We start from the raw sequence: 27,313 nt of genomic DNA on the forward strand, positions 1-27,313 counted from the left end.
TCGTCTCATCTCGGAAAAGCACGACGCATTAAGGTCTCACGGCGGCCGTGGAAGTCGGTCGTAACGCTGTTCGTTTGGTCGTGTATATCTGGGAAGGTCTTCCTCCGGTCCATAGCTCTATCCCGGTTAGGGGTCAGGGGTTAGGAGACCGTGGGTCACCCCCTGACCAGTGCCTCTGAGCGGCAGTACAGATTTTCTGAACCGTGATGGAGGAACACTGTGTGTCTGATGGTACCGAGTCACAAGTGATTTAGTTCTGTGGGGGTACGGGACCAACTCAGTGGGAGTGACCCAGTTTGAGATCAAGGGAAACCTACGAGTGACCCAGTTCGCCTGACAGATTGCACCCGGCCCTGGAATAGAACAAACTCTCGTATATATATATATATATAGATATAGATATATATAATTTTTTTTTAATTACTAGAACTGTTTTTTTCATCGATTTTTTTTGAGATTGCGTGATTAACTGATCTATGATTCGTTACTATCAAAAAACAAGGCATATACAATACTAATCACAACACCGTAGAATCAGCTACCTCTAGGGAACGAAAGACACACGGACAGCCTTGAAAGTAGAAAAAGGACACACTCATTCTACCAAACGCACCGCTGTTTCTCGATGCTCGCGTATTCAAATGCGATATTCCTCCTAATGAGCGAAGACCTCTGAACTGAACGTCGAGGAAAAAGAACACCACCGGCCTAAACAAAACGAGGACGCGTTTTTCGTCTGGTTTTCTTTTTTTCGTCTGTTTTGAACATAAATCAACTCTAGCTACTCGGCGGAGCTCTAAGAGTTAGTGCTTGAGTTTTATGGCTTTAGTTTTTATCTTATTTGTATCCGTATACACATACACACATATTGTATCATAAACATCGTAAAAGAGACGTCGCCGTTAAGCGCGTGGGGTCGTCGAGAGGAGTAAAAAGGAGCGGGAACGCCACGGGGGGGGAGGACGGGGGAGGGAGGGGGAGGAGGAGATACGAAGGGGGGAGGGGAGGAGGAGATACGAAGGGGGGAGGGGGAGGGGATTCCAAGCGTGGTGGATTTCTAGAGCGCCGTTGCGTCGCGGTGGGGTGATGGTGGACTGTGTTGCTGCGCTGCACGGTATGGAACTCAGGACCTTCTACCCATCCTTACGTAGAGATAAGGCTGTTGTCTCATCAACATTTTGGATAGCAAAACTATCCACAGGTCTCTCCACATGCCCACTCAAACAAAGCTCAATAAGAGGAGGATGATGATGGAAACAATTAAATAAAGGATTTGTAAAGCGGACCAATGTTTGTAACAAGAAAACATTGGTTCACCCACACAATATGATAGAAGGGTTAATCATAATAATAAATGGTACTGTTTCAAATTAAAAGCTTGGAATTACAAGGAGCGGATAGCATGCGGCTACAATTTCATCCTACATGGAGTCACACACAGTACTTGACGACACACTTGCTTTAGAAAGTTCAGGCGTGGAAAGGTTCTTATTAAGTATTAGTAGTCTAATATATTATATGACATTCTCTCGAGTGACCCCCCATCATGGAAAGAAAACACACAATTTGCTCATTTAGAAAATATACAGTGCATTTTTTTCCCTTGAACGTGTTATTTAAATGACGAATGACACCAATTTTTTTTTACGTACACAAGATATTTTTGCTTTGTCTCTAAAACATGCTCTTATGTACAGTATTTTGTATAAACATGCAGTATTAACGTGTATGAACTATGAATATAGGCAAAACTACACATCGATGGGTGGCTTGATTGCTTGCATGTGGTCTTTTCTTTAGTGTTGTTTCACCAACGGAAAATAAGGGTAGGAGGAAAGAAATGGAATACATTTGAATCAAAATTAAAATACAGGAAAACATTCAACATATTCCAAAATCCCAATCACTTTTGGACGGGCCGACTACATTCGCACCCGATTCAGTCGCATGTGAGCTGATAGGTTGTGACACTGGCTGGTGCTCACAGACGGTGATCATTGTAATTCCCACTTCACATTTTGTTAACATCTATTTAAAATCTAATCAATTCACACCGATTTACTTTTGACCAATTTCTCCTCCTCCTTCATTAAATCCTATCCGTTTCATTTGGTCACGTAATTCAAAGTGACTCTCAATTCGCAATTGTATCTCTGGCAAAATATTAGATGTTTCATATAAAAGTCACAAGCCTACACTGGAACCAATTACACTGTGTGAATTCACTTGGGGGGGAGGGGGGGGGGAGAGAGCAGCAATAGATTGAATCGTGTCCCCCCCTTTCAGCCAGGGAGGACTTTAGTAAATTGAGGCTTCTTGTCTTGACATGCCCACACACAATTCAATCTCACAGCATCTCTTTTACAAAACCACCTTGTTAGGAGCAGTGTCGGCTGCCGCAGAACACAGTAGTGCAATTTAATTCAGCGGTTTGGTAATGCGTGTATAAAATACACATAGATCAATGCCTTCCTCATATGCATCTAGTAAAAAAAAGTCTTCATTCGTACGAATTCTAAGGTTAATATAGACCAAAATAAATAACCCAACAAAACATATGTAATTCAATAAATAATTTCGTGGAATATACTCTTTTTTCTATCATCAAATCAAACATTAGTTTTAAAATAAATAATTAAAGCTCTGATTTTTTTCTTTCTTGGAGAGATAGACGTTCAACACAACATTTTTTGATTTAAAGTGCTTGAGGAATAAACCTTTTTTTCTTTTCAATTCAATTTAAATAGATAGATGACGCTTTATTAATCCACAAACTTCTAATGTACCCCACCGGGCATTAATAAGAGTTCTATGACTGTATCTATTTAACAAAGAATCATTGAACAATAAATAACACTGACATCAAACAAACAAAATTAATAAGATGATGAGGAAAAACACCACTAATCGGAAGGCGTCCCTGGTAGTTGAAGAATTGCTTATTTTTGTTGCTTGGAAGGCTTGTCTCCTTTATGACTGAAAGACGGTTATAGGGATCTCTGTGAAGTAACACCCATGTAGCGAGTCCATGACCGATGGCAGTAGCACTGAACAAGTGACGTATAGAATCACAGGCATCGGAGGAAGGGTGGAGGTGGAGCAGGTGGTGGTGGGTGGAGGTGGTGGCAGGACGGTGACGGGGACGGGGACAGGGGGGGGGTGTAAGGTGGTAGATTGCGCAACAGGTTTATAAATAACATGTTGCGTTTGTTTGTTGTACCTGGTCTCTAAAGTAGTACCTGCTGTGGTGTTATTAAGAGACGTCGCGCGTGATGAAGACACAGGCTCTCACACACGGGTTCAGTTTGACACTCTACATCTCTCTCTCCTCTCGCGCTCTCTGGCGACCCATCGGTCCGTTCTCCCCTTTATTACTAATAAGCGGACGCTATGCTCGAACCGTACAGAAATGGAGCACAAGGTAGTCAAACATATCGAGAAAGAAAAGTCGAACGACACTGCTCGTCAGGCGGAATCACAAGAACCCGTTTAGAAAAAAAGGCATGGAGTTTCAGATTTCTCTCAGTGTTCCTGAGAAAAGGGGATGGGGATGGGGGAGGGGGAGGGGGAGGGGGAGAGGGGGGGGAGGCAGTCAACCAAGGAAAACGGCAGTGTGGTTTCTGTGGGTAACGGGATCTGTGGCTAAAACCCTACTTTGCTACCCAGCTTCTAGGAATGTATTTAAATTTTGTTTTTTTTAAACAAACAAACGTAATCATCTAGGATGACGATTGGCAGGTGAACGGAGTGGCTCGCGGACGCCGCTGGACGGCCCGCTTGTGTTGTCCCTCTATCGTATGGCAGTATAAAGCATTATTATTAGAGTCAGAACTAGTATTAAGCGTTATTCTAAGCAACTGTGTCACTAAAGGGAGGATCGGAAGGGGGGGAGGTGGGAGGAGGAGGGTGGGGGGGAGAGGGGACACGATCACGAGTGAATACATGGATTTCTCCCTCCCACCTGTCGGTGGGGCCCCGGGGGGCCCCCCTCGTTCCTCATAGGACAGGTCTGGACACTACAACCACAACCCCAATACAAAAATATATCTAAAGGAAAACAACGGAGCATCTGTCCATCGCGTGACTTCTGTCTTCTTCGGCTGTTTTTGATTTAGTTTTTCCGTTTTCTTCAACCTCCTCTTCCTCTTCCTCTGCTTTGTCTTATTTTTTTTTATTTTTTTTTCGTTTTGTCTTTCGTTAGATGGCATGGCTGTATATAGCATGATATATTACTGGAACACGTAGATCTTTTTTTTCTTCTCTCCCACGATGTCAAATGCATGATCTATGCATTTTTTTTTATTTTTGCAATGGCAATGGTCGGGTTGGGGGGGATTGGGAGGATTGGGGATGGAGAAAACAGCAGGGGGGGGGGGGGGGTTGTTGCATGTGGGTGGGGGTTTAAGTCTGGGGAGGGGGGGGGGGGGGTAGTAGGCAAACAGTTGGGACTCGATGTAAGGGTGAGGAAATGGGAGGGAGGAGGACAAAGGTGTTGAGGGGAGGGTTGAGAGGAGTAGGAGAGGGGGGAGGAAGAGGAGCAGGAGGGAGGGAGGGGGGGGGTGTAGGAGGGGAGAGGAGGAGGAGCAGGAGGGAGGGAGGGGGGGGTGTAGGAGGGGAGAGGAGGAGGAGCAGGGGGAAGGAAGAGGGAGGATGGAGGCGCACTGGAAGTTTTACTTTTTGGCATTGAGCGCGGCGAGGGCCCCGTCCACCTCCTCCTCGGGCTGTAGCGGGTGCCACTGGGCGATGGGGCGCCGCGGGTTGGCCAGCATGTCGGACCAGTGCTTCAGGCCCAGCGCCGTGGACTTGCTGCCCACCCACACCTTACCGATGGCGTCGTTCTTGCCGATCTTGTCGTAGTCGAGAACCGTGATCACGGCTTGGATTTTCTGAGAGAGAGAGAGAGAGAGAGAAAGAGAGAGAGAGAGAGAGAGAGCGAGAGAGAGAGAGAGAGAGAGAGAGAGAGAGAGAGAGAGAGAGAGAGAGAGAGAGAGGAGAGAGGAGAGAGAGAGAGAGAGAGAGAGAGAGAGAGAGAGGAGAGAGAGAGAGAGAGAGAGATGTTATCACGATCGGATGAAAAGCAAATACACACGCCCAGAGAAGCACTACACAAATATAGCATGTTTGACTTCGTTTTTTCGTCTGTTCTTTGCACCGTTTTTTTAATGCACAAGAGAGTCAACAGAGACGCACAGGAACGTCGGTCGAAGAAGACAGGGAATGGAGCGTAGCACACTCCTACAGGGGGGATCGAACCTGGGTCACTAGAAGGCGTTACGCCGGTTAGCGCATTAGCAAGGTGAGCTTAGATATGTATTAGTGTAACGGTGTGTAAGGAGCTCAAGTTGCACCCAAGAACCAAGGAACACAAAAACAAGATGATAAACATGCCTGCTCCACTCCAGGACTTGGCCGCCTCTTTCTGTGTGTGTGTGGGTTAAGCTGCTGGCGCTAATGCTGCTGGAACATGCTCCGGGCGGATGGTGAACTGGGGGGTGGGGGGGCCTTGTAGTTTCTCACCAGCATCAGGGCAGCTGCTCAGTGGTTTACCTGCATCTGTTCCAGAGGAATCTCAAAGCTGAAGGACTCGTTGTAGTAGGGGTTCAGAGTGTTCTTCTTCACTGTCGTCTTCTTCTTCTTCAGACGCTTGCCGTTCTGCAACAGGTTGATCTTCACGTACGGATCTGGAAATAGAAACAAGCTGCAGGGTGAATACACAAATAAAAAAGGCAAAAGCTCCATCTATCCCCCACAGCTTATCGTCCCGATTTAGACATTGCGGTAACACCGCCACGGGCCACCAGGGGGCAGTAGAGGTAATACTGTAACGCACGTGAGAGTGGACCGAGCCAGTGCTGAAGCGGAACACAACGGACCAAATGGCTGTGCTAACAGATAACAGCGATGGACTGGATGCACTCTAGCCCGAGGGTTTAAATGCATCTAGTTTCCACACACAACGTGAGTCGTGCCCAAGCCTTTGTTTCAAGGTATCATTCAACGAGCACACCATAATACACCTTGTTCCATCAAACAATTTATTTTATATTTTAATGAATGGATATTTTCCTGCTTTTAGTTGATGGCTGAAGTGCTGCGTGTGAATCGCTGGTGTTATTAAGACCTATTAAGGTGTCACAAGTACGCTAACTATGATGACGATGGATAAATCCCTCTCTCTCTCTCTGTCTCTCTCTCTCTGTGTGAGCGTGTGAGGCTTATACCTGACAGTCCTCCCACGTCCATTTTCTTCAAATTCTTGGCTTCCAGAATACAGATTGTAAGTTTGCCAGCAGTAGGCACGTAACGCAGAGAGATGCAAATGTCACCCAGCTTCTCTGGCTGTGGAACACCAAGCAGAGAGGCGAGAATGGTAAATATAAATTACTCAAAAAATAGACAGAACAAATTAGAACAATGCACACACCCACACACATATGCATCATTCAATGTATGATTATATATAGTCGGAGAGTAAATCAAGCATCTATAGTTGCCGTTTTTTTGGTTGCAAAAACCTGGATCTTGAATATTAATGATCTGTTTAATCACATTCACAGCGGTAGCCATTCCGATGTTAAAATATCTTCAAAAGGTTAAAATAATTATGCTTAATCACATAACGACAATACAACCAGGTAAACTTAACAATAAGACGATCGGATACATGATTATGCGAGCATATTTGCACACAACATTTCCTCAGGCACCATGCTCCCTGGTCTTAACAACATCAAAACACACACAGCAAGTAACACAAACACAACAACAAACACAGCAAGAAAACTAGAACTCCTTTGAAGAGCTCCTGGAGAGCAATATTCAATTGGTTTCTGGACATCATGCAGAGACACAGACAGAAACAGAGACAGAGATAGAGAGAGAGACAGAGACAGAGAGAGAGAAAGAGACAGACAGAGACAGAGCAAGAGACAGACAAAGAAAGAGACAGAGAGGGGACTAAGAGAGACAGAGACAGACAAAGAGACAGACAAAGAGTCAGACAGAGAGGGACAAAGAGAGACAGACAGAGACAGAGAGAGACAGAGACAGACAGAGAGAGAGAGACAGAGACAGACAGAGACAGACAGAGACAGAGAGACAGACAGAGATAGAGACAGACAGAGAGAGCATCTGACCTCCTCCTGGTCTGCGTTGTCCAGGTCCCTCCACTCCTCGATTGGCTTGGCCAGGTCAAGGGTGTTCATGGGGAACTTGAGCTCCCCGATGACATCGTGTTTGGAGAAGCGATCAAAGTCATACACCGACATGACCAGAGTCTTCCCGCCCATTTCTTGGAAGGGGATCTGGTAAGAGACAGAGACGAGACCGATACCACTCAGATAACACTTTTCATCTACAATACACCGGCGCAATTCCTCAGCCGTTACCTAATCATACCAACAAAATCTTTCATTGTTCCAGTGAAAAGTGTATTTGCTTATGAAAAAAGGTTAGCTTAGCCTGTGGCTATGCGAGCAGTCTGTTGCCTTTCTGACAAGATAAAACCAATTAACTTGCCTTTTTACAAAACGCTGCATCAGCATTCTCCTTTAACCAGATTTTCTGTCAAACTCTCCTTGGCACACCGCTACCGCACATCTGCCTCACTTCATTATTGGCGGCCATTGTCGCCTGTGTCTACTTCCACTCGCGCTTATTGTATTACAGTCTGGTCTGGTGGCGCTGGTAATTAAAGGAGGAACGGTGAATCACGGCGGCATCTCTGAAGCTCCGGTTTAATTAATTACTGATTAATTATAAAAATGGAAAAAACATACCTTGTAATACCGTGCCCACCTACAGAACATAACCTATATTCACAACACCATTAATCAGTTCCATCACTGGCAATGGCAACTGTGATATTGTAATAGTGTAAAGCAATTAGAAGAAGGACAATTACTAACTGTTTCATTTTCAGAGCAATTAAAACTGAATTTGTAAATAATGAAGCACTTCTCATATCCTTATTTAATGACAGGTCTCGTTGTGAAGCTCTCTATCACATTGCCATTCTCAAGGCCTTCCAAAGAACAATATTGTGTTTCTTACTGAGAAACCAGGCTTATGTTTGAGATACCAGTATAATACTCTGAATAGCCTTTGAAATCCACAGCTAAATAAAAAGCTCTGTAGTTGCCAAACCACATCCATCTAGAACCTGCCCTCAGCACTTTCCCTCTGGCAAACGGCAACAGCCATTTTGAAAGAATCTCAACAGACATAATGATTGTCGTTACTCTACAGCGGTTACAAGGGTCGCCACTCGAAACAGAGAGTATTATCCCATCTCATAGTCATGAGACGGGTTTGTTTTACCTTACTGATGACGTGTTGCTGCAATAGTAAAGCTCTGCGGTTCAGAGAACATGCATTCAGCTCTGACTACAGCCCCGCATAAACAAGTGACGAATCGAATCACGGCGGTGGGCCTAACATCCGTGAGCGTGACCTAAACCCCAGGGCTCGGCAGGCGGTGGGCGCCCACCGCTTTAGACGCACGCTCTCGACTCTCATCATCACCTCACCTTGAAGACGAAAGTCTCGTTGAAGGTGGGATTCAGTGTCTTCTTGTGGACCTTGGTGTCGAACTTCTTCTTCTTGTCGGGGAGGACAAAGACCTTGACGTAGGGGTCGGACGTGCCGCCGCTGTCCATGGAGAGGAGGTCGGCGGCCTGGAGGATGCCCACGGTGAGCTGGAGCCACACGGGGGGGAGGGGGGAGCAGTTAGACCGGGGGGGGGGGGGGGGTTAGCTGAGCCTAATTATGTCGTGTTGGATTATGCTTAAGGTGGACAGGACGTCAACGCTACAATCAGTAGATTAGCATTAGCGTCGAGACAAAGGCCGGGAATGTGTTCATTAAACAACAGAGTATCGAAACCGTTTTGATGTGTTTTGTGTGAAGGAATCTTTCGCTTTGTCGCATGAAGACGCCACAATGCCACAATGAAGTTAAGCTAATTCTGTTGTGCAAAACATACATACTTTCTACACGTTTGTGTGGCTTTAGTTGTTTGCTAATAAACACCTCATTGAGATAATACTAAAATATATGAGAAATACAATCATTTTACATCATTAAGCAGACGCTATTATCCAAATTATCCTATTTTACACACATTCACACACCGACAGCAGAGTCAACCATGCAAGGCGAAACCCAGCTGGTCGAGAGCAGTTAGGGTTAGGGGTTTTGCTCAGGAACATCTCGAAACTCAGTTAGGAGAAGCCGGGGATCGAACTTGCAACCTTCCGGTCACTGTACCTCCTGAGCTAAGCCGACCCCATGATCAGATGACATTCCCCCCCGGCCAGGAGCTGTCACCTTGTTCTCCTGGAAGTCATAGTCGATGGAGTACTGCAGCTTGCCCAGCTTCTCCTTCTCCTTCACCTCCTCCTCCTTCTCGTCGCCCGTCAGCCCGATCTCCGCGTCGTCGTCGTCCTCGTCATCCTCCTGTTGTTTCTGTGGTGGTGACGAAGAGGGGGCAAGCGACAGGAGAGAGAGGGAGAGAGGGGGAGATGGAGTGAGATGGGGGGGTTTCCTCAGCTGTGTCGGGGGTTGGGGGTCCGAGCCGTCACCATGTCCGTGTTAGTCCCACCACCTACCTGACACGTACCCCGGTCTAACCCGGGAGGTGGTTAGTGAGCTACTGTTCAACCATGACCCATGTTGCAACCCGACTTGATTTCACTATTCTCTTGGGAGACACCGTTTGCTGTTTTGTTGTGCTTTATTTTTGTCAAATAAGATGACGTGTGTGTACATTAACACACATGTTTTTGACAGGGGGCTTTCAAATGAACGATTTGGCTTCTGTATTTGATGTTACATCTATGTCAGACTAAACTGGGAGTCATCGGAGTCATTGACTATTGTTCTGTCATGTAACTGAGAACAAGATCGAAGGTTTTTCCCGTAATTTAATAAAATGACCCTGGATGCCACCGAAACGTCATACATGAGAGGCAAAATGAGCTCTTGTCAAATAACGGTTAATTTCGTACCATGTTATGTAGTGAGAAATATGAGAAATCATATTAAATCCATCCACATTTTTAACCGAACTAAAAAACTGCTACCAGTCCGTTTCCATATTCTCATGGTAATCAGTCTCTCCTGCAAGAGTGAATGATATACGTGTACTGCACTTGAAAGCAAATAATTTAATTACAAATAATTATAGGTATAAAAAAGGCGGCAAAAATTAACTCATGAGTCACATCATAATTATGGGTATCTTGAATAATTGTATCTAGATATTGTGTTGTTATATTAATTGAATAATACCTTTGTTTGTGCAAAATGAAGAAATCGGAATGACATTGTCGATTTTCAGATTTCAATCTCTAAATTAAAACCAATCAAGAATTTGTAGAAAATATGATACTAAAGGGAATTTAGAAAATCAATCAATAAATCAATGTTTTTAGAGTTCAAACCTCTGATAGGGCCTGTAAAATTAAATTAATCATGGGATTCTTTTTTGGGGATGAGACTCAACAGAACAATAGTTCTGTAAAATCCGAGATTAACTTAATAATACCTTAACATTGGGTAATAAAAACGTTGCAGATCAAACACAACTATGTCGCCCCATAATCACAAATCATTTCAAGATTAATAACTAAACAATGACCAAATAAAACATGACACAATAATTAACAAAATGCCTCCAAAATGTAGGCGAACGCTGCATTGTAATGTTGTGATGTATGCCTAATGCTGGTGTTAATATCCCTCCTTTGATATCTTCTGCTGTTGACCCAACATCTGTTCACCTTATGACAAGACAATATTGGTCTATCTTTATCTTATTATCATATCGCAAAGCATAATTCATCTGTTCAGACTGCTGCTGATAAGCCGTTTCCACAGTGTTCACGCTTCGGTGATCTTATCCTCGGAAAAATGCATAATTCCAAGAGACAGATTGATGGATAAAGTGATGGCAGCCAGATAGATAAATACATGAATTGTTGTGAGGCATCTAATGTATTCAGTCTACCACTATCATTTAGTCTGTGATTTTAACTGCCGATCCTGAATGTGATCCAAATGGAAGACCACCAACGATTTCTCCAATAATTGTTGGCAAAAGAATCAATACAGGTGACATTTAATTGTCATTCTAAAGCCAACACTTCTCCCCTCCAGGAGAGGCCATGATTAGTGGGTTAAAAGTAGTTATCTCTGAGGGATATATCAAAGTATATCTTGAAGCATGCGCTGAACGCTAGATCGTATCACTGCATGGCCTACTTTCCTATGGCTGTCTTCGTGAAATAACATTGACGTCCTCTTAACATTGGAGTGGTCAGCTACTTACTGCTTAACTGGGAAAGGAATGGGCACAAACACACACACACAAATAAACACACAAATTCACACAATGTCCAGAAAACATTCACACACAGATACACAAATACCGCCTGGATGCATCGTCATACACACGTAAGCAGACACACGTAAAGTTTAAACAAACAAGGTTAAAGAATTCGTGCATTGCAAGAATCCCAGGCTCTCAGACTGCTCACACACACACACACACACACACACACACACACACACACACACACACACACACACACACACACACACACACACACACACACACACGCACACACACACATTAATACTATAAATACCACACGTGCCATTCTACATCTCTATGTTGCTAAATGCTTTTCATTCAAGCATGCCAGGCCACAAAATGCATGGGGGGGGGGGGGGGTATTTTCCTATAATTTTTTTTAATAAACTACATTGGAAGTTAGCTAGATATATAGACTCTTGTTTATCCTCATAAATTGTCCCCTTTCAAGAATACGAAAGTAGAGATGAATGTGCTTTGTGTGAAATGTAGAGACCATGCGTTATCAGAGAGCCTCGGGTTCATTCCGGCTCTGGGTGGGGGTGCGACGGTGTCCCCGCGGTCCAGGTGGGAGTACGCCCTGCATTCACGGGGGCGGGTCTGCGGCGACCAATGTGTGCGGTTACGAGTCGTGCAAAGCCAACGCGCTACGTCAATACGCCTGGTGTTAAAGTAGCCAATCCAATCGCCCTGTGAGTCAGTGGTGTTCACCGCACACGAGAAAAACCCAGAAACCGGTGGGCAGACATTCAGACCCACCGGTCGTATTAGGGACCCCCGAACCCTTCAGGAAAAGGGGGTCCTGTTGCCTAACATGTCAGCAGCAGCAAGGGTCCACTTGTCAAATAGTTACTCTCAAGTCAAGTTGCGGCCATTCAACGGAACCTACTGCAACGAGGCGGATGGTGGTGCTTGTCAAGCGTCCAGCCCCCGGTCCGCCACAGAACTATGAGCATGTTTACACACGTATGTGTATCCATCCATGTGTGTGTGCTTGTGTTTGCGTGTGTGTGTGTGTGTGTGTGTTCACGTACTAATGAAGTGTGTACTTTGTTGAGAGAGCCTAGTGTAAAATAAGAGCAACGTTGAACACGAGGTTCAGGCTGTGCTGACCCCAGCAGATGGCTGTGGTGGAAATAAGCTCAGAGTCCTGTGACAGGGAGAGGTGCCCCGGTGGCTTGACAAACAGCCCAACATCGCCGTTTGCACATGCATGTTAGTGATCGCTAGGGAGCAGCTCGGTGCACTCTGCATTCATAGGCAGCATCAAGGGATGAGCTTCGTGGTCATTTAGACCAAAAAAAGAAAAACAGACTTTTTTTTTTCAAACATCGGCACCATTTGAATGGTCAAGACAGAGCGGCTGGTGTGGCATAACAGCTCAGTGGTAATGAAAGCAGCGTAATCGCTCCCCCAAAGACTTCTCAAGCACCCTCAGCACCTACAAGCTTAGCAAGACTTAACGGAAATCAAAGAAAAAAGAAGCCATAGCACTCATTGTCTGCATCACCGCATCGTCATCATCATCATCATCATCATCCACCCTTCCGAGCCCAGCCCCCCCCCCCCCCCGCCCCTCCCACCACCAGCACCCTGGCTGCGGCTTACACAGAGTGGCCAGATAAGGGGGCAGAGCCGCGTGCTGTCAGACCTACCGTTGGCCGAGACGTCCACCACAGTCAAGATACACGAAGCACACATAAGACACAAAGCAGGAAGGAAGGAGAGCAGAGAGAAAGGCAGAGGTTGAACTCACAGCAGACACCAAGTAACGGTAATCACAGCAAATGCGGTCGGCTATCACAATATAAAAGAGGCGCGGGGAAAATGACATGTGTGACGACATAAGCTAGGCATGGCAAAGATTAGCATTAGCCTTTTGGTAAACTGCGCTTAATCGTGCAATCATGTATCAATGATATGAAAAATGTATTAGCTGGATTACCAATTATTTAATCATTTGAAATCGTCCACGTCATTTTTCAAGGCCCAAAGCACGAGATACACACATTACATCCAATGACAACAATTACATTCAGGAGCTGTCTCTTAATTCTGTTGGGAGATGACTCACAGTGTATTACTATGGCCTGTGTGACATACACGGAGCAAAGTCGCTTAATTAGCCTTCATTATGTACCCAACTGTTCATGTATCATACTGTTTTATTCATGTACCATACTGTTACAGTTATTATTTATCATACTGTTAATGTATCATACTGTTAGATCATCATGTACCATACTGTTAGAGTCATAAATCAAGCCTTGCTTATGGGTTTTCATTATCTATAAAGTTATGGTAACGGTTAGAGCCTACAGCACAACCAGAGTCGGGTACGACTGCACTCGCCTTCTAACTGGAAGTGCGTGAGTGCCCGTCGCCATGACGACAGAACCTACCTCGCCCCCCTTCATGTTCTTCATGCCCAGCTCCCCCTTCCCCTTCTTGCCCTTCTTGTTCTTCTTCTTCTTGCAGCAGCACTTCTTGATGATGCAGAAGCAGCAGGTCAGGATCAACATGGCTGCCACCACCGCAATGGCGATGATGGCCCAGGACGGCACTGGAGGAGGACAGACAGACAGACAGACGAGTAAACAATCGTACACAAACAAGGAAAAGAGATTTGCATTGGCGGCATTTTTCACACCAAGCGACACACGATGACGGCCTGAAATTTGGCGAGCTAATTATGTAGGCTACTTGATGATCAACACGTCTAGTGAAAGGTGCTAAGATTGCAATTAGAATGGTTATTAGCTTAGTGGCTGTTAGCAGGGAAAAGTCTTGATCAATAAGGACTAAAGACATTATGTGTCTGCCAGCAGAGCCCACAGGGCAGCGGGGAATCTCATTTGGAAACCAGAGCTCGGGGTTACATCGATATAAATTAGCTAAAAACCCTGACACGCATGTGGACGTCATCGCCGTAGCGACAACGACATAGAAGCAGAAGAAGAGCATCCGCCCGCTTCTACTCACGCGGGATCTTGTCGATCTCGTTCAGGAACTTGTTCTTGATCTCATCGAAGGCGTCGTTCTTGCTGACCGACTCGGTGGAGTTGTCGGCCGAGGTGGGGGCCATGGGCTCCAGGGCCACGGTCAGCGCGCTGGCCCCCGTGGGCTCCGGGGCCACCATGGCCGCCGGCGGCTTCTTCAACGCCTTCCACTGGCCCGACATCTAGGCTGCTCTTCAGGTCCCTGCAGACACAACACAAGGGCCAGATGGTCAGGAACGCAGTCATACCGAAAGGGACATTCAAATCGTTCATCCCTTTTACTGCAGGGAATGTAATACTGTGCATGGCAAAATGTTTACTTACTTAAACAAGACACAATTTAAAACACTAATTTGTTGGTTAAATACATGAGGTAGTAGTAGCTTTAGTAACTATCTAGAAGCAGTTGCACTTCTTCTTATAGTCTACTTGTGATAACAGCATTATCTGATTGGAAGTCGTAATAGATAATATTATAATTAGTAGCAGAGGAATTGGTTGGTAAACATATCAACATCTTGATTTCCTCACAAGAGCTGTGCGAGAAGCATTCTGCATTCAAAATGGCTGCCTTCATGAGTGGCATAACAAGCCCACTCATCACTAGAGCACAAGCATTGGACTCTAGGCAGCTCATAACCACTCTGAGAACATAATGGTAATTGTTGGCCAAATTAAAGATCACCATCTGAAAGCGTAAATTAATCCATTGAAAGTCATCAGAGATGCAATCCATGCTAGCTCAGAGACACTCGTAGTCTTCTCCATCACTGTTTACCCAAAACAAGATGGCAAAGCAAATTAAGCAGACATTTGAAAAGAAGAGCAAACCAGCTGTCATGGTTAATTTAACTTCATTAGATGGATGACATGTGCTGAATTTAATCCAGTGTTGCTACTGGTTTAAAAAAAATTACCGGATTTCTTCAAATGTTGGCTCATTTTTTAACATGAATTGAATGGCAACAAGTGTTATTCTATTCAAAAACACTTTGGGTTGTCATTTTTATCATTTAAGAAACAAAAGTATATTTATATATTACTTTTTTTTTTCTATATCTTTGTCCTATTTTGCTAAAATATAAGATCTAGCTGCATTTGAGTTTTTTTGAGTTTATTTTTTTTGCTTTAGGTGAAAACATTTTTACAATTATAACCTATGTTGAAATTAGTACAAATTGAGGGGTGGATGATGATTAAGACAGCTTTGCTATCAAACAAGGGCCTAACCTGGGTTGTATAACAGAGAATCGTGAGGTAGATAGAAAATAAATAAATGATCCTAGCCGGTGTGCTGGCAGAATGTTCCACCAGGCCGGACCATTGTTCAATCAAAGCCCTTATCAGTTCCAGAAATCAAACTGTGACAAGTGCAGCGGGCCTGGGGCTTGTGTCACCATGATGACTGATTGGACAAGAGGCGGGCTTCCCCACACAGAGAGAGGGAAGGGACACGGAGCAAAGGCACTGGGCTGTTTGGAGTGGGTTTTATTAAAGCCCTTTGAGGACGATTCGGGAAAGAAAAAAAAGAAAAGAATCAAGGAAGAAAACTCGTTCCTCAGTTCTCAAGCGGCGATGTTAATGCTTCTATTTTTTGCTCAGTATAAATTATTCACAGGGAAGCAGACAGGACAGATAGAAGAGGGAGCTGTTATTATTCAGCTACACATGCGAGTGAGGGCCATCTGGGTTTATCCAGAGCATAAATCTAATGTGTGTGTGTGTGTGTGCGTGTGTGTATGTGAAAGGTAGATGGTTGTGGTCTGTGTCGGCTGCCCACTCCACTGAATCACCTATCAAGTAGGCCCATCGTCGACCGGGAGCAGGTGATGGCCCCTCCAACACCCCACAGAATGATGATACGGAACAAACTCCAACCGGCTTTGCCTTCACACCAACTGCCATCTATTCTGCTGAAAGCTGCATCACACCTACCCCAGCACCTCCAGCAGCGTCACCACCACACACCTGCTATTGGCTCACCGTATAAATCTCTTTCCAAGATTCGTTCTCTATTTGACACCCCATTCTCTCACTCTCTCTCTCTGTAACACTCATTTGTGTCTCTCTCTCTCTCTCTCTCTCTCTCTCTCTCTCTCTCTCTCTTTCCCTCTCTCTCTCTCTCTCTCTCTCTCTCTCGCCATCTCCCCCTCTCTCTCCCCCCCTCTACTTTCTCTCTCTCTCTCCGTCCCTCCCTCTCTCTCTCTCTTGCGTCAGCCCCACGCTCGGCCACAAATGAAATGAAGATTCAGGGTTGTGGCGTTCGAGTCCTTTATCTCCTCCGTGCTCTCCGGTGTCAGCGGGAGCAGCGAGCGAGCGAGTTTTCTACGCTGTAAGATAGCCCCGTCGTCTTCGCCCTCACAGCCTCTCCACTCAGCCCCTCTCTCTCTTATCGCACGCCCGGTGCATGAGCCACTAGCAAGCCGCAGCAAACAGTAGCAAACAATGTCAATATAAGGGCACGGTATTTTCGGCTGCACGTACTGGCAACCATGATGTTTGTTTTCCAAGCACCGAGATAACGAGGTCTCCGTTTACGAAGGATCAGGCAGCTTCTCAGTACGCATGTAAGCATCGCACCACTGGGGTCAGTTAGATATTACACTCATTGAGGTCCTTGTATCTGGGTTATAATTATTGTTGAAATCCAAACAGGTTCAGTTCAGTACAGTTCAGACAGGCGGGCCGGGGGCACTGAGCAATGTGGCTGGGGGGAATCAGCAGACGCTTATCGACCACACACACTTGGAAGCTAATCAAAGGTCCTCTTGTTTATCTTCCGGTTGAACCCCCCGGCAGCCATAGGAAACAGAAGTAGGGGAGGGTAAAGGTAGATGTTTTTGTCTGCCGAAGGCCAACGCAAAATGAGGGCAAACTGCGAAGGGTGAAATGAGATTGCGTTTCTCTGTCTATTTTTCTAGAAATATACGCGCTGAGACTGAAAACGCAGGTGTTGATTCCGTTGGAGGCAAAGATGGACCCTAAGGAAACACTTAGAGACTTGGAAAACATTACTTTGGAATTGAAAATAGACAAAACATTGGGATTTGTTCATAAAGTTGGGTAGTTCATAAAATGATTATCGATATAGATCATCACATCACATTATTTGACATGTACAAAAAAAATCTTTGGTTAAATGTTTGATGTTATTTCAAAGGATGGAAATTGCAGGAAATATTAATTTTATTAAATATACGATCAAGTAAAATATTTGTATGAATCATTAAGTCTAACTTCTAGAGGAAAATGTTGAGAGGCTGTTAAGACAGGAAGTGGAGACTCAGAGTGAATTAGCCCACTTATCACCCTGACATAAACAACAAAGTATTTCTCTGCACACTTTTGAAGTGTGTGTTTAGACTCAAATGTAGACTAAATCAATGGCTGTCAGATAAAACGAAAGCTCACCAAAAGCCGTCCCGTAGGCCTGCGTGTCTGATCTTGGCGGGCTAGGGTGTTAGCCTTGGGGTCTCGACAATGAAAAATATCTCCAGCGTCTAGTTATTAGTAACACCCGGAGAGAGAGAGAGAGAGAGAGAATGAGAGAGATGGGCAGAGAGAGAGGGAGGAAGATTGAGATAAAGAGAAAGGTAGATAGATAGAGAGAGTTTCTAGTCCTGCAGCCGTTTCATTACAGAGCAACAAGTAGTACAAGAATTAATTAACAAACTGCTTCCACAGACCACCGTCTCCTTTGTCTTTCCCTACCGCTCACAACTTGCCTCATCTCCACTTCACACAGCTGCCTGCTAACGCCCAGTCTATAACCAATTATTTTGTTTGTGTGTGTTATTGAGTGTGTGTGTGTGTGTGTGTTTTGTTGTGTGTGTGTGTGTGTGTGTGTGTGTGTGTGTGTGCGTGTGACTGTGTGATTGAGTTTGTGTGTGTGTGTGGGGGCGGTCTGTCTGTATTTGTGTGTGTGTTTGTATGTTTTTGTGTGTGTGTGTGGGGGTGGTATGTGTGTAATTGTGTGTGTGTGTGTGTGTGTGTTGGGGGGGTGGTATGTGTGTAATTGTGTGTGTGTGTGTGTGTGTGTGTGTGTGTGTGTGTGTGGGTAAGAGATAGCGAGGGATGAAGTAGTGAGGGACAGAGAGTGTCCATGCGAGCGTGATGGGGCCTGATTATGTTTTCCTTGCGGTGATAAACTCGACGTACGCCCCTAGTTCTTCACCATCGAAGCTGTGAACAGTGTTTACCGTACCGCTCCTCAAAAGGCCTGACTTCATACCGACATGAAATTGGTTGTGAAAGCGTGTGGCTGGAGCTGTTGGCATATTGTTGTGAGCGCTGGGGCGGCAAATGAAGCCTTGGGAAGCGGGCGTTGTGAAAGGTTGTCGTGTTCGGGGAGCAGTGAACACCGCAGCATACACTGACTGCTGCTTTTGTTGTCTATTAAGTCCTTTACCACTAACCAGGACCTGATAGATACCACGCAGTTCTAATATGACACCCAAAGAGCCATTCGACCCTCCCCCGTGCCCCCTGGGACCTCCTGCCTCCTGGGGACCGGGCTGCACTCAGCTCCTCACTAAGATGACTTTACATATCACCAGTGTTTTTCTTCTTTAAAGGTGAGCCAAACGACCCTATTGCTAAACAATAAGACCCGTTGGAGGTTGAGGGAACCCTGTGTTTCATCGGTGACCGGCCTCGTTCCCGGTGATTCATTAGCCTAGCTAACTGGTATATGTTGCGGGGGCGATGAGCTACGGGCTATATGCTGAAAGTCAAGTCCCATGAGTTATGGGGGGTATTAATCGGGACTAATCTCATTTCCCCTGCCACGTCACGCCGCCCTTGTGCTGGTGACAAATGTTCACACTGATGGAATACTGGCTCCACAACACGCAGGTCACCGTCGGTGACCCTTGGCCTCATCCCTTTCTCAATGTTTAGAATCAATAGATTAGAGTTGATTCTTTTAACACCGATTATAATTAATAGTTAACCGAATTAGAGGCTTGTTTACCGCCAACAGATTTTTTTTATTCCTTTCTTGTCCATCTTTGCAAATAGCAGTCCCTCCTTGCATTGCATCTCTCTCTATCTCTCTCTATCTCTTCCTTTCTCTACATCTATTGCCTATCTCCCTGCCTATCTCTCTCTCTCTCTCAGTCCCTCTCTCTCTCAGTCCCTCACTCTCTCTCTCTCTCTCTCTCTCTCTCTCTCGCTCTCTCTCTCTCTCTCTCTCTCTCTCTCTCTCTCTCTCTCTCTCTCTCTCCCTCTCTCTCGCCCTCTCCCTATCTTTTTATCTCTGTCTCTTTCTGTTTCTTTGAAAAGTAGTTGGTACACAGACAGAATGTGAATGATTATAAATGTTCTGGCTGGAGCACAATGGGTAGCCTGAGTGGGCCGTGTGGTCAGAGGTCAAAAGGGTCAACCCGGGGAGGGGTGCTTTGGTGTTCGGTTAAAAGAGACATAATGCGTACGGTAGCTTTGTATGTGAACTCTCTGCAGCCCCTTGGCGTGGTGATTGACTCTCGGTGAAATGGGCCGAGAGCTCTCTCACAGTCAAGACGTGACCTCATCTTGGCCTGATTTTAATGACATTACAATGGGGATGATGAGGCAATGGATGTAGCACGCTCATTTACCAGCTTGAAATGCTGTGGTGTGCATCGAGCAGCATCCAAAAGCTTTCATGTTTAAAGGTTAATCAACGTATTTATGATGGGCAGACAGATGCATCTATGGTTATATTGTGTGTACTTTACACCAAGGTCCACTTAAAGATGTTACCCATTTGACTATGTTGCTTTTGTAGCTAAACCTGCGTTTAAGCATTTATTTTTGTAAACCCTGACATTCAGTTGCTCTGTCAGCTTTCAAATGCCCTGTCAAATGGTCTGAAGTATCAGAAACCTTAAAATATCAGTCAAACAACAAATACTGTATGATTGTATCATTAACCTCAAACAGAAGCCCAATTCAAAAATGGATCTATCATTTGTTTTAAATCGCATCCAATCCTTTCTTTCAACAACAGCCCCTTTTGGGTTCAGTGTTATTCCAAAACATTGCGAACAACAGCTCGGTACATTAATAACTATTGCTCCGACACTATTGTATTTCTCTGGGCTTTCAAAAATACACACAAACGCATTCACATGGCCGAAATGGCTACAGTGAATGCCTTCAGCACAACAAAAAAAAACAGCAATAACCCAATCACGCGAGGCTGCCAGCACACCTGTCACGGGAGTGGGGCTAAAAGCACACCATTAAAGGAGTCAGAGGAGCCAGATGATCTCATCCAGGAGCAGAATAGGGGCCACCTCAATATCTCTTGCTGAGTGCAGAGACCCTGAGGGCGGTCTGGTGTTGGGGGGGGGGGAGGGGGGTCATTTACAAACCTCCTCTCCTCTTGTGTGGCTGAAGAAATGTACTTGTCTACTCTCACCTGCAGCTGATTGTGACTCAGCTGTTATCTGGAGACCGCCCTGAGGTGAGGTGCAGGGAGGAGGCGCTGTGTTTTAGATGCAGCCCCCTGAGCTCCAGCAGGGAGCGTTTACAGCCAGCTGATGTGCATCCTCCCCCCCTCTCTCTCTCTCCCCCTCCCCCCATTCTCTCTCTCCTCTCCTCTCCCCCTCTGTGCACAAACCCCTCTCGCTGGCCCCTGATAGGCCCTTTAATCAATGTCACCACGATCCCCTCCCTGACCTGATCTGCATGGGAGGTACAGAGGGCTTCTGCAGCAATGCAGATAGGACGGGTTTGTTTGAGATCCTGGCCGGTCTCACCAGCAAAGCTCTCTCTCTCTCTCTCTCTCTCTCTCTCTCTCTCTCTCTCTCTCTCTCTCTCTCTCTCTCTCTCTCTCACTATCTCTCTCCCTCTCCCACTATCTCTCTCCCTCTCCCACTCTCTCTCTCTCTCTCTCTCTCTCTCTCTCTCTCTCTCTCTCTCTCTCTCTCTCTATTTCAATAAAAGGCGATGCATAATATGCATCAAAATGGTTGGAGAATGTGTGTCAAACGTTGTTGGTAATCAATTTCAGGGCTTTTTATAACCGCATATACAAATAAAATGCTCTAAACGGTATAAAGGTATACATAAATAAATACATAAATGAATACAAAATAGAATGATAGATAAATAAATATATATCCTTCACTATATCTCACTTTGTATAAAAGTCCTCACAAATGCAAAGAATACACACACGGGCGCACGCACACGTCACACACACCAGCACGTCCTCCCTGCTGACGGAGGGATTAACGTGATGAGAGTGCAGCGTCAGCACGGCGGGGGCCGGTGACCTGGGCCCGTGTAGCCCCGCCACCCAGCACCGTCAGCAGCGCTACCAGGGGTCTACCAGGGGTCTACCAGGGGTCTACCAGGGGTCTACCAGGGGTCTACCAGGGGTCCGACTGCCCGGGCCGGGGCTGGACCGGCACTGCTCCCTTCCCTGGCTCCCTCCACATCAGCCGGTTGAACTGGTGGTTTGATGATGTATTCTTAAAGGGGGACACTGCGGCATATCTGTCTGTATATTGTGGGATATGAGCGCAGCATCGCACCATCGCACCGCGTGCTGTTTTAATGGATGAATTAGATTTGACCCAGTTGTGGCGTATTTCTTTGTGACGTTACGTGTTTTGTATGAAAAATGCAACATCAAACAGTCATAGTATCGTTCAAATACACAAATTAGATTAAATGAACCGTAATTAGACTGTTGTGTCTCTAATACAAATATCTATAGTGAGACCGTGACGTATTTCATGTTTTGGGTTGGGTCGGATGCCGCTATTTCGGTGATGAAAAATGATAGAATCTAAGACGTGTTAGCATGAATTATTAAAGTAGTCTCAGAAATTCTCAGAAACCAAATGTAGAGGGAGAGGACTTCAGTGACAACCCTCCCCCACCGTGAGCTTTTCTCCAGCAGTCAGCCAACGGCAGCTTGGTTGGGAAAAGGGAAGGGAAAAAATTTAAAATATCTCAAAGAGGAGGATAACTTCAAAGCATCTTCTCATCTCTGTCGAGGTGTGTGGGAGAGAGAGTGAGAGAAAGCCAAAGAGAGAGAAAGAGACTTAGAGAGTACTGTATTCTTCAGTGAAAGAGAGAGAGAGAGAGAGGGGGGGGGAGCCAATGAGACAGAGAGAGAAGAAAGGGGGGTAAGAGAGAGAGAGCCCAAGAGAGAGTGAGAGAGAGAGAATGAGACAGAGAGAGAGAGTGAGCACGAGAGAGAGACTTTTTTTAGTGTGCGAGTGAGATAGAGAGAAAGATAGTGTGAGAGAGAGAGAGAGAGAGAGAGAGAGAGAGAGAGAGAGAGAGAGAGAGAGAGAGAGAGAGAGAGAGACAGAGAGACAGAGAGAGAGGGAGAAAGAAAGAGAGAGAGAGACACAGAGAGAGAGAGAGGGAGAGAGAGAGAGCACGAGAGAAAGAGAGATTGAGAGAGTGAGACACAGACACTGAGAGACTACTGTATTCTTCGGTGTGCGAGGCTGGAGAGCTGGCAGCAACGTAAAGTATGTGCCTTTAATGAGCCTCAGTGTTTGAACGCATGGTGGGAGAGAGAGAGAGAGAGAGAGAGAGAGAGAGAGAGAGAGAGAGAGAGAGAGAAAAAAACGAATAAAACATCCGTTTGGAGTATTCTTAGTATCACTTCACGCCGAGAGGTAAACATATCCCAGGGATTGATGATCTGCGTTTGCATGAGGGATATTGTATTTTTGCATTCCCGTTTGGCTACACTCAGCTGTTTTGCAGTATCCTTCCAATGTTTGTTTGCAGCCCTAATGTATTCTTGTAATCTTTACCTTGCTTGGTTACACGAGCGGCCCAAACACAAGGGGGGTATTGATTTGCTCTCTGATAATAGCACACGCTGGGATATGGATTGCACTGAAGCCGACTGTAGGCCTGCTTTTAGATTCCAGGAAGTTACCTAAGGACACTGGAAGAATGTGTAAGATTTACAATTTGGTCATTTGGGAAATCTCAGAAAATAGTAACGGGTTCATATATGGAACAAAACCCCTCCCAAAAAAAATATGTCATTGCGAAGAGCAAATCATTGCATAGTGATTGTGTTAGGGGCTTATGTGTGTGTACAATTGGGTTATGTAATGAGCAGGGATGTGACTGTACTCTGTATCAATTAAAACACGATGAAACCCCAGTGCTCTGGCAGGCAGCATCGTGCTGCAGAGCCTAGCCCCAGCAGCAGCAGCCAGCGCTGTGCGCCAGCAGCCCAGGAACAAGGCTTTGTCCTTGGTACTGTCCCCCATCAAACCACTGTCTCAGCCCCACGTCCCACGAGGGGCAGTGGAGGAGGAAAACACATCCTGCAGCACTTTATAAAATCCCCACCCTCTCCCTCTCTATCTCTCCCTCGCCTTGCCTCTCTCCCAATCCCTCTTTCTCGCTCTCTCCCTCTGCTGGTTACTCTCCCTCTCCTTGCCTTTCATCCTCTCTCTCTCTCTCTCTCTCTCTCCTCTCTCTCTCTCTCTCTCTCTCTCTCTCTCTCTCTCTCTCTCTCTCTCTCTCTCGACCTATCTCTTCTCTCGACCTATCTCTCTATCTCTCTCTCCCTCTCTCCCTCTCCTTGTCTTTCTCCCTCACCCTCTTTCCCTCCTCTTTCCTTTCCTATCTCCCTCTTCAATCTCTCTCTCCCTCTCCCCCTCCCTCTTCTCTCTCTCCCTCTCCCCCTCTCTCTTCTCTCTCCCTCTCCCCCTCTCTCTCTCTCCCTCCCCTTCTTCTCTCCCCCTCACTCTTCTCTCTCTCTCTCTCTCCCTCTCCCCCTCTCTCTACCTCTCCCTCTCCCGCTCCCTCTTCTCTCCCCCTCATCCTTCTATCTCTCCCTCTCCCCCTCTCTCTCTCCCTCTTCTCTCCTGCTCCCTCTTCTCTCCCCCTCATTCTTCTATCTCTCCCTCTCCCCCTCTCTCTATCTCCCCCTCTCCCCCTCTCCCCCTCTCTCTACCTCTACCTCTCCCTTTACCTCTCCACGCTCCTCAGCACAACTGTCAGAGCGCTTTGATCTCTCGCTGCCCTCCTGTCTCAGAGGACGGTCGGGTGGAACCGGGAGCGGACATCTTTTATTTTTCTTACTCTATGGATCCTCCATAGAGTGCTGTGCAGCTGTGTTTCTTTTGGAGCAGCGTGTGAAGGGGGGTGAGGGGGGGTGGCGTGTGTGCCAGCATCACCAGTGTGGCCATAAAGGATGGTGAGGAGCAGCTGTCACGAGGGCAGCCTCTTGGAAAGTGTCCAGAACGAGAGAGAGAGAGAGAGAGAGAGAGAGAGGGAGAGAGAGAGAGAGAGAGAGAGAGAGAGAGAGAGAGAGAGAGAGAGAGAGAGAGAGAGAGAGAGAGAGAGAGAGAGAGAGAGAGAAGAGGGAGAGAGAGAGAGAGAGAGAGAGAGAGAGAGAGAGAGAGAGAGAGAGAGAGAGAGGGAGAGAGAGAGAGAGAGAGAGAGAGAGAGAGAGAGAGAGAGAGAGAGAGAGAGAGAGAGAGAGAGAGAGGGTCCGGCTACTATGAGTATCCCACCGCAGATAAGAGGACCGGGGCTCGGTCCACGGGAGAGGGGGGGGGCGGCGGCGCTGTGTGTGCAGGTTAACCGGACGCACAGCACTCCTGTACACAGAACCCATGGCTTCATATGCAGCGAGAGTGCATTGGATTAGGAAAGGCATGCGTGAACTGTGGAGCGCCTAATACTGGTAATCAGGTAAACAGATATGGGCTGATGGAGGCAAGGCATCCCTGTCCCTGTACCTCCACTGTGACACGCACCGTTTAGCCCCCTGAAAAGTTTGGAACACATACGACCGTAGCGTAGCATTCACGCTACCGGCGGCGCATCTGCACCCCAAAGAAAACAACATCCCAAGAATGATATATTTTTGAAGCACATTGCAAAACACGGATTAGACACATGCTCTGTCCCGCTCTGCAATGTCGTACCCCTTAAACCCCGTCCGGCTCTGAAAGGCATTCCACATGAGACAGTGTTGAGACTGGGAAGGAAGAGTTAGAAGAATACGGTCTTACCAGCGCTACAGTATCTCCTTGGTAAATCCTGTTTTCCGCAACGGGGTTAACCCGTTCACCACAGAGGCACGCGATGGCGAACGTCACTGTGTCTGAATCACGTCCCTACACCCGCTCTCCCGTCCGCCGAATTAAACTGCAGCGCTCCTCCTCGCACTGTTTCCACTGCAGCACTCCTTGCATGCTCTGTCCTACACACGCACACGCGCTCACACACACTCATGACAGTGACTACCCCCACCTCGCCTTCCCTTGATCCTCCTCCTCCCCCTCCCCCTCCCCCTCCTCCCTCTCCACCTCCTCCTCCTCTCCTTGTTTCCCTTTTCTCTCTCGTTACCTCCCCTCCCCTAAATGGATCGGTCCTCCCTCTCTCTCTGCTGTTCTCCCCTGGTCTCTCCCCTGCCTCCCTCTCCCCGCCCCGTCCATCCTACCCTCCGCCCGTTGCTGATTGGGGATGCTGCTCACAAGGAGGATGCAGCAGCACGCTATGCCCCCCTGGTCTTACACAAAAGGGTAATCAACCAAATAGACAACATTACAGATGCTAAGAGTTTCTAAACCCGCCCCCTCACTCGCTGTAAACCCGGAACACATTACTACGTTCACGTCGCTAAGCTAACCGGCTAACCTGAGCATGTGATGTTGCTAAGAACCTGATCATCATAGTGCCTGTGTGTCAGGATAGGACCGTTTTCTTTGAACCAAGGTTTCTTTTAACCATGTTGAGCATATATTGCAAAAGACGATTGCTGGAAATTATTGATGCATGCGTGCGCACACGGGTACGTTTGGCCATGAGAAAGTGTTTAAGTGTTTGCTTGCGTGTGTGTGTGTGTGTGTGTGTGTGTGTGTGTGTGTGTGTGTGTGTGTGAGTGTGTGTGTGTGTGTGTGTGTGTGTGTGTGTGTGTGTGTGTGCGTGCGTGCGTGCGTGCGTGCGTGCGTGCGTGCGTGCGTGCGTGCGTGCGTGCGTGCGTGCGTGCGTGTGTGTGTGCACGTGTGTGTGGGTGCGCCTGTGTGTGTGTGTGCACGTGTGTGTGTGCGCGTGTGTGTGCTTATGTGTGTGTGGGAGGATGGGTGGGTGGTTGGTTCATGTACAATATGTGTAATCCCGATCATGTATTAATGATGAACGATGTCCTAGGACATTGTGCCTCGGTATAATATAAACCACTGCTCTCCAACGTGTTAGAATATGTCAGCCGTATTTAGGAGGCAGAACGGAGGAGCTCATCGTAATACCAGCGTTGTCCTCCCCCACTAACCCGGAGGAAGTTTCTGAAGGAAACCACATTCTCGCTCTCTCTCTCACACTGGTTTCTTAATGGCTTTTTTTTATTTATTTTGGAGAATGATGTCTCAGCAAAGATAATTTATTCAGACACAGTAACACGGAACGAAAAACCGAATGTACTTGTGTGTATATCACGTGAATTTGTGCAAGCGTGAGGACGTGCGTGTGAATATAGGCTGATGATGTAACTGTTTAACTGGGGTTTTAATGAGTGAGTGTGACGCATTTGGACTCTTTACACCATCATGGAGCCAGCCAGTCGGGAACCCTCAGGGCAATGTCGTATGAAAATGAAAATCGTAGCCTCCTTATTGGCCAGTAATGGGTTTGGTAGTCGCGCTCGGAACCAAAATCAATACTGCCTCAATCGGAACGAAGAGCAGGGATGTATAGATCAATTACCCCCCCAAAAAAAAAGACAGAGGTCACACACGTCAAGTGCGAAGCGCCTTTGAATCGCAATGTCGAAAGCAATCATGGCCCAGAATGCCAGTGTAAAGGACTGCGACACACCAACCATTAGCACGTCTCCACCAGGAGAAGCGCCTCTTATAATCCTCCCAACGACGTTTAGATTAAGACCGTACCAACCTGTCTCGCTTGCATAACAACTGCTAAACAGCCTCTCTCTGTCGTGAACTGGGCCAATGCG

General features: G+C 46.5%; 1 protein-coding gene across 1 annotated transcript; it reads right to left on the minus strand.

Annotated features, from left to right (window-relative positions):
- Positions 1 to 4,670: 4,670 nt before the first annotated feature.
- Positions 4,671 to 25,530, minus strand: LOC130391427 (synaptotagmin-2-like). Its single transcript, XM_056601564.1, has 9 exons — positions 25,371 to 25,530; positions 14,357 to 14,575; positions 13,777 to 13,937; positions 9,328 to 9,465; positions 8,529 to 8,696; positions 7,137 to 7,304; positions 6,222 to 6,339; positions 5,548 to 5,681; positions 4,671 to 4,886 (listed from the first exon to the last, which is right to left on the minus strand). The coding sequence occupies exons 2-9, from the start codon at positions 14,553 to 14,555 to the stop codon at positions 4,671 to 4,673; spliced, it is 1,302 nt and encodes a 433-aa protein (XP_056457539.1). The 5' UTR covers positions 14,556 to 14,575; positions 25,371 to 25,530.
- Positions 25,531 to 27,313: the final 1,783 nt, after the last annotated feature.

Source organism: Gadus chalcogrammus, chromosome 1 (genome assembly GCF_026213295.1).
Source record: "Gadus chalcogrammus isolate NIFS_2021 chromosome 1, NIFS_Gcha_1.0, whole genome shotgun sequence".
NCBI classification, from domain to species: domain Eukaryota; kingdom Metazoa; phylum Chordata; class Actinopteri; order Gadiformes; family Gadidae; genus Gadus; species Gadus chalcogrammus.